The sequence below is a fragment of the Chiloscyllium plagiosum genome, unplaced genomic scaffold, assembly GCF_037043375.1.
Source record: "Chiloscyllium plagiosum isolate Xiang-an unplaced genomic scaffold, Cpla_swu_hap1 HiC_scaffold_19, whole genome shotgun sequence".
NCBI classification, from domain to species: domain Eukaryota; kingdom Metazoa; phylum Chordata; class Chondrichthyes; order Orectolobiformes; family Hemiscylliidae; genus Chiloscyllium; species Chiloscyllium plagiosum.
In genome coordinates, this window is record NW_028270157.1 from 18261743 (window position 1) to 18275546 (window position 13804).

Consider the following 13804-nt stretch of genomic DNA (forward strand, 5'->3'; position numbering starts at 1 on the left):
CAGGGGTAACTCTCCTTCTCTCCCATCCAGGGGACCCCGGGGATAACTCCTACCGCCTCCCCCTGAGTGGATCCCGTGGGTATTGACCGGAAGTGACCTGTCCAAATGTTGACACATGAAATTGAAAGTTTGGTTTCTATGGCGACGTGATGTAGCGGCTCCGAAGTGGGACTCCCACAGATTCACTCCGAGAGGCGATGCTGAGGCTGTGCCGGGACCATGGAGCTGCCCCGCGTCTGTGTGAGTTACACCGAGAGTGAATTACACCGTGTGTCTGTGTGTGAGTTACACCGAGAGTGAATTACCCCGTGTGTCTGTGTGTGAGTTACACCGAGAGTGAATTACACCGTGTGTCTGTGTGTGAGTTACACTGAGAGTGAATTACCCCGTGTGTCTGTGTGTGAGTTACACTGAGAGTGAATTACCCTGTGTGTGAGTTACATTGTGTGTGAATTACCCCGTGTGTGAGTTACACTGAGAGTGAATTACACCGTGTGTCTGTGTGTGAGTTACACTGAGAGTGAATTACACCGTGTGTCTGTGTGTGAGTTACACTGAGAGTGAATTACCCCTTGGGTCTGTGAGTGAATTACCCCATGTGTCTATGTGTGAGTTACACTGAGAGTGAATTACCCCTTGGGTCTGTGAGTGAATTACCCCATGTGTCTGTGTGTGAGTTACACCGAGAGTGAATTACCCCGTGTGTCTGTGTGTGAGTTACACCGAGAGTGAATTACCCCATGTGTCTGTGTGTAAGTTACTCTGAGAATGAATTACCCTGTGTGTGAGTTACAATGAGAATGAATTACCCTGTGTGTGAGTTACAATGAGAATGGATTACCCCATGGATCTGAGTGTGAATTACACTGAGAATGATTTACCCCGTGGGTCTGTGTGTGAATTACACTGAGTGTGAATTACCCTGTGTTTCTGTGTGAGTTTCCCTGTGTGTGAATTACCCCGTGTGTGAGTTACACTGAGAGTGAATTACCCCTTGTGTCTATGTGTGAGTTACACTGAGAATGAATTACTCTGTGTGACTGTGTTGTGAGTTACAATGCGAATGAATGACCCTGTGTGTGAGTTACACTGAGAGTGAATGACCCCGTGTGTGAGTTACACTGAGAGTGAATGACCCCGTGTGTGAGTTACACTGAGAGTGAATGACCCCGTGTGTGAGTTACACTGAGAGTGAATTACACCGTGTGTCTGTGTGTGAGTTACACTGAGAGTGAATTACCCCATGTGTCTGTGTGTGAGTTACACTGAGAGTGAATTACACCGTGTGTCTGTGTGTGAGTTACACTGAGAGTGAATTACACCGTGTGTCTGTGTGTGAGTTACACTGAGAGTGAATTACACCGTGTGTCTGTGTGTGAGTTACACCGAGAGTGAATTACCCCATGTGTCTGTGTGTGAGTTACACTGAGAGTGAATTACCCCATGTGTCTGTGTGTGAGTTACACTGAGAGTGAATTACACCGTGTGTCTGTGTGTGAGTTACACCGAGAGTGAATTACCCCATGTGTCTGTGTGTGAGTTACACTGAGAGTGAATTACCCCATGTGTCTGTGTGTGAGTTACACTGAGAGTGAATTACACCGTGTGTCTGTGTGTGAGTTACACTGAGAGTGAATTACACCGTGTGTCTGTGTGTGAGTTACACTGAGAGTGAATTACACCGTGTGTCTGTGTGTGAGTTACACTGAGAGTGAATTACACCGTGTGTCTGTGTGTGAGTTACACTGAGAGTGAATTACACCGTGTGTCTGTGTGAGTTACACTGAGAGTGAATTACCCTGTGTGTCTGTGTGTGAGTTACACTGAGAGTGAATTACCCCGTGTGTGAGTTACATTGTGTGTGAATTACCCCGTGTGTGAGTTACACTGAGAGTGAATTACACCGTGTGTCTGTGTGTGAGTTACACTGAGAGTGAATTACACCGTGTGTCTGTGTGTGAGTTACACTGAGAGTGAATTACACCGTGTGTCTGTGTGAGTTACACTGAGAGTGAATTACCCCGTGTGTGAGTTACATTGTGTGTGAATTACCCCGTGTGTGAGTTACACTGAGAGTGAATTACACCGTGTGTCTGTGTGTGAGTTACACTGAGAGTGAATTACACCGTGTGTCTGTGTGTGAGTTACACTGAGAGTGAATTACACCGTGTGTCTGTGTGTGAGTTACACTGAGAGTGAATTACACCGTGTGTCTGTGTGAGTTACACTGAGAGTGAATTACCCTGTGTGTCTGTGTGTGAGTTACACTGAGAGTGAATTACCCCGTGTGTGAGTTACATTGTGTGTGAATTACCCCGTGTGTGAGTTACACTGAGAGTGAATTACACCGTGTGTCTGTGTGTGAGTTACACTGAGAGTGAATTACACCGTGTGTCTGTGTGTGAGTTACACTGAGAGTGAATTACCCCTTGGGTCTATGAGTGAATTACCCCATGTGTCTATGTGTGAGTTACACTGAGAGTGAATTACCCCTTGAGTCTATGAGTGAATTACCCCATGTGTCTATGTGTGAGTTACACTGAGAGTGAATTACCCCTTGGGTCTGTGAGTGAATTACCCCATGTGTCTATGTGTGAGTTACACTGAGAGTGAATTACCCCTTGGGTCTGTGAGTGAATTACCCCATGTGTCTATGTGTGAGTTACACCGAGAGTGAATTACCCCGTGTGTCTGTGTGTGAGTTACACCGAGAGTGAATTACCCCGTGTGTCTGTGTGTGAGTTACACCGAGAGTGAATTACCCCGTGTGTCTGTGTGTGAGTTACACCGAGAGTGAATTACCCCGTGTGTCTGTGTGTGAGTTACACCGAGAGTGAATTACCCCGTGTGTCTGTGTGTGAGTTACACCGAGAGTGAATTACCCCGTGTGTCTGTGTGTGAGTTACACCGAGAGTGAATTACCCCGTGTGTCTGTGTGTGAGTTACACCGAGAGTGAATTACCCCGTGTGTCTGTGTGTGAGTTACACCGAGAGTGAATTACCCCGTGTGTCTGTGTGTGAGTTACACCGAGAGTGAATTACCCCGTGTGTCTGTGTGTGAGTTACACCGAGAGTGAATTACCCCGTGTGTCTGTGTGTGAGTTACACCGAGAGTGAATTACCCCGTGTGTCTGTGTGTGAGTTACACCGAGAGTGAATTACCCCGTGTGTCTGTGTGTGAGTTACACCGAGAGTGAATTACCCCGTGTGTCTGTGTGAGTTACACCGAGAGTGAATTACCCCGTGTGTCTGTGTGTGAGTTACACCGAGAGTGAATTACCCCGTGTGTCTGTGTGTGAGTTACACCGAGAGTGAATTACCCCGTGTGTCTGTGTGTGAGTTACACCGAGAGTGAATTACCCCGTGTGTCTGTGTGTGAGTTACACCGAGAGTGAATTACCCCGTGTGTCTGTGTGTGAGTTACACCGAGAGTGAATTACCCCGTGTGTCTGTGTGTGAGTTACACCGAGAGTGAATTACCCCGTGTGTCTGTGTGTGAGTTACACCGAGAGTGAATTACCCCGTGTGTCTGTGTGTGAGTTACACCGAGAGTGAATTACCCCGTGTGTCTGTGTGTGAGTTACACCGAGAGTGAATTACCCCGTGTGTCTGTGTGTGAGTTACACTGAGAGTGAATTACCCTGTGTGTCTGTGTGTGAGTTACACTGAGAGTGAATTACCCCGTGTGTGAGTTACACTGAGAGTGAATTACCCCGTGTGTGAGTTACACAGAGAGTGAATTACCCCATGTGTGAGTTACACCGAGAGTGAATTACCCCATGTGTCTGTGTGTGAGTTACACCGAGAGTGAATTACCCTGTGTGTCTGTGTGTGAGTTACCCCATGTGTCTGTGTGTAAGTTACTCTGAGAATGAATTACTCTGTGTGACTGTGTTGTGAGTTACAATGAGAATGAATTACACCGTGTGTCTGTGTGTGAGTTACACTGAGAGTGAATTACCCTGTGTGTCTGTGTGTGAGTTACACTGAGAGTGAATTACCCTGTGTGTCTGTGTGTGAGTTACACTGAGAGTGAATTACCCTGTGTGTGAGAGTTACATTGTGTGTGAATTTCCCCGTGTGTGAGTTACACTGAGAGTGAATTACCCCGTGTGTGAGGTACATTGTGTGTGAATTACCCCGTGTGTGAGTTACACTGAGTGAATTACCCCGTGTGTGAGTTACACTGAGTGAATTACCCCGTGTGTGAGTTACACTGAGAGTGAATTACCCCGTGTGTGAGTTACACTGAGAGTGAATTACCCCGTGTGTGAGTTACACTGAGAGTGAATTACCCCGTGTGTGAGTTACATTGTGTGTGAATTACCCCGTGTGTGAGTTACATTGTGTGTGAATTACCCCGTGTGTGAGTTACACTGAGAGTGAATTACACCGTGTGTCTGTGTGTGAGTTACACTGAGAGTGAATTACCCCGTGTGTGAGTTACACTGAGAGTGAATTACCCCGTGTGTGAGTTACATTGTGTGTGAATTACCCCGTGTGTGAGTTACATTGTGTGTGAATTACACCGTGTGTCTGTGTGAGTTATACTGAGAGTGAATTATACCGTGTGTCTGTGTGAGTTATACTGAGAGTGAATTATACAGTGTGTGAGTTACACGGAGTGTGAATTACCACGTGTGTCTGTGTGTGAGTTACACTGAGAGTGAATTACACCGTGTGTCTGTGTGTGTGAGTTACACTGAGAGTGAATTAGCCCGTGTGTCTGTGTGTGAGTTACACTGAGAGTGAATTACCCCGTGTGTGAGTTACACTGAGAGTGAATTACCCCGTGTGTGAGTTACACTGAGAGTGAATTACCCTGTGTGTGAGTTACATTGTGTGTGAATTTCCCCGTGTGTGAGTTACACTGAGAGTGAATTACACCGTGTGTCTGTGTGTGAGTTACACTGAGAGTGAATTACCCCGTGTGTGAGTTACACTGAGAGTGAATTACCCCGTGTGAGTTAAACTGAGAGTGAATTACCCCGTGTGTGAGTTACATTGTGTGTGAATTACCCCGTGTGTGAGTTACACTGAGAGTGAATTACCCTGTGTGTGAGTTACACTGAGAGTGAATTACCCTGTGTGTGAGTTACACTGAGAGTGAATTACCCCGTGTGTGAGTTACACTGAGTGAATTACCCCGTGTGTGAGTTACACTGAGAGTGAATTACCCCGTGTGTGAGTTACACTGAGAGTGAATTACCCCGTGTGTGAGTTACACTGAGAGTGAATTACCCCGTGTGTGAGTTACACTGAGAGTGAATTACCCCGTGTGTGAGTTACACTGAGAGTGAATTACCCCGTGTGTGAGTTACACTGAGAGTGAATTACCCCGTGTGTGAGTTACACTGAGAGTGAATTATACCGTGTGTCTGTGTGAGTTATACTGAGAGTGAATTATACAGTGTGTGAGTTACACGGAGTGTGAATTACCACGTGTGTCTGTGTGTGAGTTACACTGAGAGTGAATTACACCGTGTGTCTGTGTGTGTGAGTTACACTGAGAGTGAATTACACCGTGTGTCTGTGTGTGAGTTACACTGAGAGTGAATTACCCCGTGTGTGAGTTACACTGAGAGTGAATTACCCTGTGGGTCTGTGAGTGAATTACCCAATGTGTCTGTGTGTAAGTTACTCTGAGAATGAATTACTCTGTGTGACTGTGTTGTGAGTTACAATGAGAGTGAATTACCCTGTGTGTGAGTTACATTGTGTGTGAATTACCCCGTGTGTGAGTTACACTGATAGTGAATTACCCCGTGTGAGTTACACTGAGAGTGAATTACCCCGTGTGAGTTACACTGAGAGTGAATTACCCCGTGTGTGAGTTACACTGAGAGTGAATTACCCCGTGTGTGAGTTACATTGTGTGTGAATTACCCCGTGTGTGAGTTACACTGAGAGTGAATTACACCGTGTGTCTGTGTGAGTTACACTGAGAGTGAATTACCCCGTGTGTGAGTTACACTGAGAGTGAATTACCCCGTGTGTGAGTTACACTGAGAGTGAATTACACCGTGTGTCTTTGTGAGTTATACTGAGAGTGAATTATACAGTGTGAGAGTTACACGGAGTGTGAATTACCACGTGTGTCTGTGTGTGAGTTACACTGAGAGTGAATTACCCTGTGTGTGAGTTACACTGAGAGTGAATTACACCGTGTGTCTGTGTGTGAGTTACACTGAGAGTGAATTACACCGTGTGTCTGTGTGTGTGAGTTACACTGAGAGTGAATTACCCCGTGTGTCTGTGTGTGAGTTACACTGAGAGTGAATTAGCCTGTGTGTGAGTTACACTGAGAGTGAATTACACCGTGTGTCTTTGTGAGTTATACTGAGAGTGAATTATACAGTGTGAGAGTTACACGGAGTGTGAATTACCACGTGTGTCTGTGTGTGAGTTACACTGAGAGTGAATTACCCTGTGTGTGAGTTACACTGAGAGTGAATTACACCGTGTGTCTGTGTGTGTGAGTTACACTGAGAGTGAATTACCCCGTGTGTCTGTGTGTGAGTTACACTGAGAGTGAATTACACCGTGTGTCTGTGTGTGTGAGTTACACTGAGAGTGAATTACCCCGTGTGTCTGTGTGTGAGTTACACTGAGAGTGAATTAGCCTGTGTGTGAGTTACACTGAGAGTGAATTACACCGTGTGTCTGTGTGTGTGAGTTACACTGAGAGTGAATTACCTGTGTGTTTCTGTGTGAGTTTCACTGAGAGTAAATTACCCCGTGTGTCTGTGTGAAGTACACTGTGTGAATCAGTCACTTAATGATTTATACTGAATTACACTGTGGGAGTTACATTTTGAGTGAGAGGGTTGGTTATACCATGAGAGTGAATTATACTCTGTGTGATCTGCCCTCTGTGTTGGAGAACTGGCTTTTTTGTATCCACTGCTGAGTGTACCTTGTGTGCATACTGCATTGTGTATTACAGTCTTTCCAACACCCACCTTCCCTCTCATGTTATGGCCTGGAGCTATGGATAATGACATGATAGCCTCCACTACTGCAGTTTCCAATTTCCATCCAACATGTAGTTGACTCGGAATTTCTCCCTCCCTTAATACCTGCCGCTGGTGTGCGATTGACAAATTGGCATTTGTTTCCCCATGTCATGAATGGAGTCAGGGACTGCATCCAATGCACCACGTGACTGCTTTATAGAAAGTGTGCAGATGCTTTTAAAACAAGTTGACAGACCTTTGAAAGGATGATCTCTCAGTTTCACGTGGGAATGACCGATACATAGTGCAGGCGAGTCAGTGATTATATTCAGAGATTGAGAGACAGCAGTCCCTGAGATCCCGCACTAGGCAGTTAGTACACAGTGTAAAGCTTAAACTATAACAGTGGATGTGTCTCAAAAGTTAATAAGACCACATTTGAAAATTCTGTGTAGTTTGGATGTTGTCCTATAAAAAGGGCACAGGTTTTTTGGGGTGTTGCCTGATGTCAGGAAATACAAATAGTTGGAAACAAACTGTAGCTGAGATAACCTCACTGCTGGATTTTGTGATTCATGCAAAAACCATGCGAACAATAAAACATATTTTTACTTGTACACGCTGTAGGCATGGATGGCAAGGGCAGCATTTGCTGCCTATTCCTAATTGCCCATGAATTGTTTGGCCATTTTCAGAAGGCAGTTAAGGGTCTGTGGATCTGGAGTCACATAGAGTCAGGAATGTGGTGCTGGAAAAAGCACAGCAGGTCAGGCAGCATCTGAGGAGCAGGAGAGTTGAAGTTTCAGGCATAAGCTCTTCATCAGGAATACCTTGGCAGCTGTCTGACCTGCTGTGCTTTTTCCAGCGCCACACTTTATCGACTCTGACTCTCCAGCATCTGCAGTCCTCACTATCTCCTGGAGTTGCATAGAATCCCTACAGCATGGAAATAGATACTTAGTTCCAATTTGTCTGTGCTGACCAGACATCCCAAACTGACCTCGCCCCACTTTTGCCAGCATTTGGCCCATATCCCTCTAAACTCTTCCTAATCATATACCCATCCAGATGCCTTTTAAATGTTGTAATTGTACCAGTCTCCACCACTTCCTCTGGCAGCTTGTTCCATACATGCACCACCTTCTGCGTGAGAAACATTACCCCTCAGGTCCTTTCCCCTCTCACCTTAAACCTAAGCCCCTCTCGGTTTGGACTTTTTCCTGCCCAGGAAAAAAATACCTTAACTGTTCTCCCTATCCATGCCCCTCATGATTTTATAAACCTCTATAAGGTCACCCCTCAGCCTCCGCCGCTCCAGGGAAAACAGCCCCAACTTATTCAGCATCCCCCGAAAGCTCAAACCCTTGACCAGATTGGGTAAGGGCAGGAGACTTCCCTCCCTAAAGGGCATTAGTGAACCAGATGGTCTTTTACAACAACTGATGACTGGCTTTCAGTTCCACCAGCTGCTGTGGTGGGATTTGAATTATGGATCAGTGACGTTATCAGTACAACCCCAAAACTCTGAGAGAAGGTGTTTGAGGAAAGTGGATATGGGAACAAAGCAGGTGCATTGGATCCAAATATTGCTCATGTTAAGGACAAACATGAACATTGAGCTGAATGGACTCTTTCAGTCTTGTGGTTTCTATGTAATTAATCAAACATGCTAGCATGTATCAAATTGTTGACTCATTGTAATAAGAACTAGGAACAGGAACAGGCCGTCTGGCCCTTCGATCCTGCTCTGCCATTCAATAAGATCACGGCTGACCTTAATACTAACTAACTTCTGCTGCTGCCTTCAGACTTATGCACATGGACCCTCCGATCCCTCTTCCCTGCATAGTCCTTTATGCATCATCTCATAGGAGAAAGTGAGGACTGCAGATGCTGGAGATCAGAGCTGAAAATGTGTTGCTGGAAAAAGGCAGCAGGTCAGGCAGCATCCAAGGAGCAGGGGAATCGACGTTTCGGGCATGAGAAGAAGGGCTTCCTGAAGAAGGGCTCATGCCCGAAACGTCGATTCTCCTGCTCCTTGGATGCTGCCTGACCTACTGCGCTTTTCCAGCAACACATTTTCAGCTGCATCATCTCATACTCCACGTATTAAACTCCATCTGCCACTGTCTGCCCACTCTGCTAGCCTATCCGTTCCCTTGATGATTTTAGGATCCAATTAGGATGGCACGGTGGCTCACAGCGATAGGGACCTGAGTTCGATTCCACCCTGGGGCGACTGCCTGTGCGGAGTTTGTACATTCTCCCTGTTTCAGGGGGGTTTCCTCCCACTGTCCAAAGACGTGCAAGTTAGGTGGACTGGCCATGCTAAATTGCCCATTGTATCCAGGGAGATGCAAGCTAGGTTGGTTAACAATGCGAATTGCAGGGTCACGGATAAAATGGAGGTTGGGATATAGGTGAGATGCTGTTTGGGTGTTTGTGTGGACTCAGTAGATAAAGTACAGTAGTCTGCTTCCATATTGTAAGGGGTACTGATTCTATGTTGCAGTTGGTTTGTACAGCTTCTCTGTTTGCTCCACATTTGAAGTTGATAATTGCTGCTTAGTGAGGACCGGATCTGCTATTCCTCCCCTATCCCTGTTCCTTTGATCCCTGAGTCAGAAACAGGGAATTCCACCCCTAATGTCATCACAGGCAAATCTACAATCCATGGACTGTGGCGGCTCTAACAAAGAAAGGCAGGGTATGTGTACAGCACCTTCCAGGAGCACCTGATCTCTCAATACAGTTGATGAAATATTTTGGAAATCTAGTTACTTAATGTAGGAAGAGCATCAACCAATTGTTTCATAAGCTTCAGTTTTATTGTTAAACCTGAACCTGCAGCATTGCATGTTTGTGTTTCAGTAAATCACCAAAATGCTTGTTAAAGACCAAATATTTTTTAAAAAGTACAATCTACCAAGCCAGATTTCACTCTGGGATCTGATTTGTTGAGCAATAATGTGATCTGGGAGCATAACACATGTAAAAGTAATTCTTCATTCATTCAGTCTCTTTCTCTCTCTCGCATATCTCTCTTTTGTCTTGTCCCACTCACTCCATCTGTAACCTATCCCAGTTCTGATGAAAGGTCACTGACCATTAGCTCTGTTTCTCTATCCATATAGGAGGAGAAAGTGAGGTCTGCAGATGCTGGAGATCAGAGCTGAAAACGTGTTGCTGGAAAAGCGCAGCAGGTCAGGCAGCATCCAGGGAACAGGAGAATCGACGTTTCGGGCATAAGCTCTTCTTCAGGAACCTCTCTATCCATATAGGCTGCCTGACCTGATGAGTTTCTTTCCTCTTCCACCATTTCCTGTCCTCAATTCTAATTTGCCAACATCTGCTTTTCCTTTATTAAGAGACAAAAAAATCCAGCAGATGCTGGAATCCAAAGTAGATAGGCAGGAGGCTGGAAGAACACAGCAAGCCAGACAGCATCAGGAGGTGCAGAAGTCAAAGTTTCGGGTGTAACCCTTCGACATTTTGGGTGTCGTGAAACATTGACTTCTGCACCTTCTGATGCTGCCTGACTTGCTGTGTTCTTCCAGCCTTCTGCCTGTCCACTTTATTAAAACATTACTCACTTATGGGACTACCACTAGTGAAGCAAGCATCGATTGCCCTTCCCTGTTTGTCCTGGAGGAGGTGATAGTGAGCCTCCTTGTTGAATTGTTTGCAGTCCATTTGGTGTAGGAGGTGAACATTGTGAGAAAAGATTGGTGAAAAGGCAAAGCTTTATTGAAGTAATGATTGCATTGACATGGTCAGTGTGTAACAAAGAGTTGCCAGCCCTGGCAGCAGCAGGGAAGTGAACTGGAGTTTTCATCATGTGGACTGTCTTCTGCCAACTGCTCTGCTGTTACTCTCTCTCAAATTGGTTGTCTGACATTGTAGTATGATACCTTCTTGTAACCTATTAGAAAGCAAACATGTTCTTTACTGGATTGTTCCTGAGTGTTTTTTCCAAGATCCTTTATTTCCCCCTACTCTGCCCTTTTAATGAAGTGTTGAAAGAAAGTGCTTTTTGTTTTGGCCCAATGATTAATCTCTTGGTTCTTCTGCCCTCACCCCACCCCAACAACTCCAGCGTGGTCTCGAACTAGGGGCCACTGTTCAAAAATACGGGATCACCCATTTATGACAAAGGTGGGAATTCTTTTCTCACAGAGGGCTGAGTCTTTAGAATTCTCTCCCTTAAAAGGTGATAGAAGGACAGTCTTTGAATATTTTGCAAGACAAGGGATAGATTCTGGATAAGTGTGCAAGTGAAAGGTTATCAAAGGTAAGCAGAAATGGGCCATAATCTGATCAGCCATAATCTTGTTAAATAGTGGAACAGGGGCTTAGTGGCCTCCACACACTCCTAATTGAGATGGTTCAATGTTTCTGGAGGTTAAACTTCAGTTCTGCATGAATCACCTCTTTGGAAACCATTGCATGTGATTTTAACCCAGAGATGGTTAAGAAACTCAGGGAGCAGTTTAAAATAATTGGGAAAAGCCCAGGCCCAAGTATATCAATTGGCCACGGACAAAATCACTTTCAGTGAGATAATGAGGAAAGGTGAATGTTGGCGATTCTCCACTATCCCAGGTACCCTGGCTGCCACTCCCCTGTAGCTCCCATCGTTGGTGTTTGTGGCAATCATCGCTGGGCTGAACATCAACTCCCAAGTCCTGACTTTCTGGGGAGGGGCCTGAGGCACACAGATGCTTGGACAGCCAACGTTTTGAGGTGAGTTCAGTCTTGGAGCGTGAACTTCAGTCATTAAGTCTTTATTTCCATTGATTCCCACACAGGATCTTCCAACTGACTCTTACTACATTGGCGAAAGGAGGGAGGATGCCCTGCAGAGACGACGCAAATATATTGAGGTTACCTCACAATGAAATCTCCTGTGAAATTCCTTCTCCGCCCTACCCCTGATCTGTTCCCAACACCACAAGTAACTGTCTTGTGAGAAAATGTTTAGATGAGGCCTGTACTCATTAGAAGCAGAACAGTGAGCAGTGACCTTACTGAAACACATAATATTCTGAGGGAACTTCACACAGTAAATACAAAAAGGTGTTTCACCCTAGATTAGATTACATTACAGTGTGGAAACAGGCCCTTCGGCCCAACAAGTCCATACCGACCCGCCGAAGCGCAACCCACCCATACCCCTACATTTACCCCTTACCTAACACTATGGGCAATTTAGCTTAGCCAATTCACCTGACCTGCACACCTTTGGACTGTGGGAGGAAACCAGAGCACCCGGAGGAAACCCACGTAGACACGGGGAGAATGTGCAAACTCCACACAGTCAGTCGCCTGAGTCGGGAATTGAACCCAGGCCTCTGGTGCTGTGAGGCAGCAGTGCTAACCTCTGTGCCACCGTGCCACTTAGTGGAAGAGTCGAGAACCAGAGGCCAAAATGTCAGAATAAGTAGCTGATTCATTTTAAGACTAAGATGAGGAGAAATTTCTTCAGAGTTTAGTGCATCTGTGGAATTCTTTACAACAGAGGGCTGTCGAGGGTGGATTGTTGGGTATTTCCAAGGCTGCATTGGACAGAATTTTCAACAGGAAAGGCCTAAGGGTAATTGGGAGAAGTCAGGGAAGTGGGTTTGAGGATTATCAGATCAGCCACAATCTCATTGAAAGGCAGAGCAAACTTGATGGGCCAAATGGTCTACCTCTCCTCCTATACCTCATTTGATTTAATTCACTCTCTTTCTGCTCGTTGTTTGAGATCCAAGCTACAATGGTTGTGTTATCAGCAAACCTGTAAATGGAGTTGGTGCAGATTTGGTCACCCAGTCGTGTGTGTGTGTGTGTCTATAAGGAGTATAATAGGGGGCTGAGTACACAGCTTTACAGGGGATTGAGGATTGGCCTTGAGGATTATAGTGGAGGAGGTGCTGTCACCGAACCTTACTGATTGCAGTCTGTTGGTCAGGAAGTCGAGAATCCAGTCTTGTCTCAGTCAAATCCCTCGAACTCAGCACCGTCTTCCTAACCTGCAATCTTCTTCCTGACCTCTCCGCCCCTACCCCACTCCGGCCTATCACCCTCACCTTGACCTCCCTCCACCTATTGCAATTTCAACGCCCCTCTCCCAAGTCCCTCCTCCCTACCTTTTATCTTAGCCTGCTGGACACACTTTCCTCATTCCTGAAGAAGGGCTTATGCCCGAAACGTCGATTCTCCTGTTCCTTGGATGCTGCCTGACCTGCTGCGCTTTTCCAGCAACACATTTTCAGCTCTGATCTCCAGCATCTGCAGTCCTCACTTTCTCCTCATAGTTATGCTTGTTGTCCAGATGTTCCACGGATGAATGTAGGGCCAGGGAGGTGGCGTCTGCTGAAGACCTGTTGCACCAGTAGGCCAGTTAGAAATCCAGGCAATCTGGGAGGCTGGAACTTTTGTGAGGAATGACCTTGGAGCTCTTCATAATGATGGATGTCAAAGCCACCAGGCGGTAATCATTGAGGCACACTGTCTGATTTTTCTTTGGCACCGTGATGATGATAGTCTTCCTGAAGTAGGTGGGGTTGAAGATGTCTGTGAGTACTCTGCCAGCTGGTCCGCACAGGATCTGAGTGCATGGCCAGAGAGTCCACCCGGGCCAGTCACTTTCCATGGGTTCACTCTCAAGAAGGTTTATCCAATGTTGATGGCATAGACCGTGGGTCTGTGTGCATCTGAGGCTATTGGGATAGGTGACATTGTTTCACTGACCTTCTGTTCAAAGTAAGTATAGAGTGCATTCAGTTCATCGGGGATGAATATACTGTTACCCGCAATTCTGTTTGACTTTGCTGTGTAATGTCGTGTAAGCCTTGCAGAAACAA

General features: G+C 45.9%; 1 protein-coding gene across 1 annotated transcript in view; it reads left to right on the plus strand.

The window, feature by feature from the left end:
- The first annotated feature begins 219 nt into the window (after positions 1–219).
- The window catches only part of tmem263 (transmembrane protein 263), a 33761-nt gene continuing 20176 nt past the window's right edge, over positions 220–13804 (plus strand). The window contains exons 1-2 of the mRNA XM_087997553.1: positions 220–240; positions 11765–11839. Of these exons, the coding sequence (XP_087853679.1) occupies positions 220–240; positions 11765–11839 (96 nt within the window). The remainder of the gene's footprint in view (positions 241–11764; positions 11840–13804) is intronic.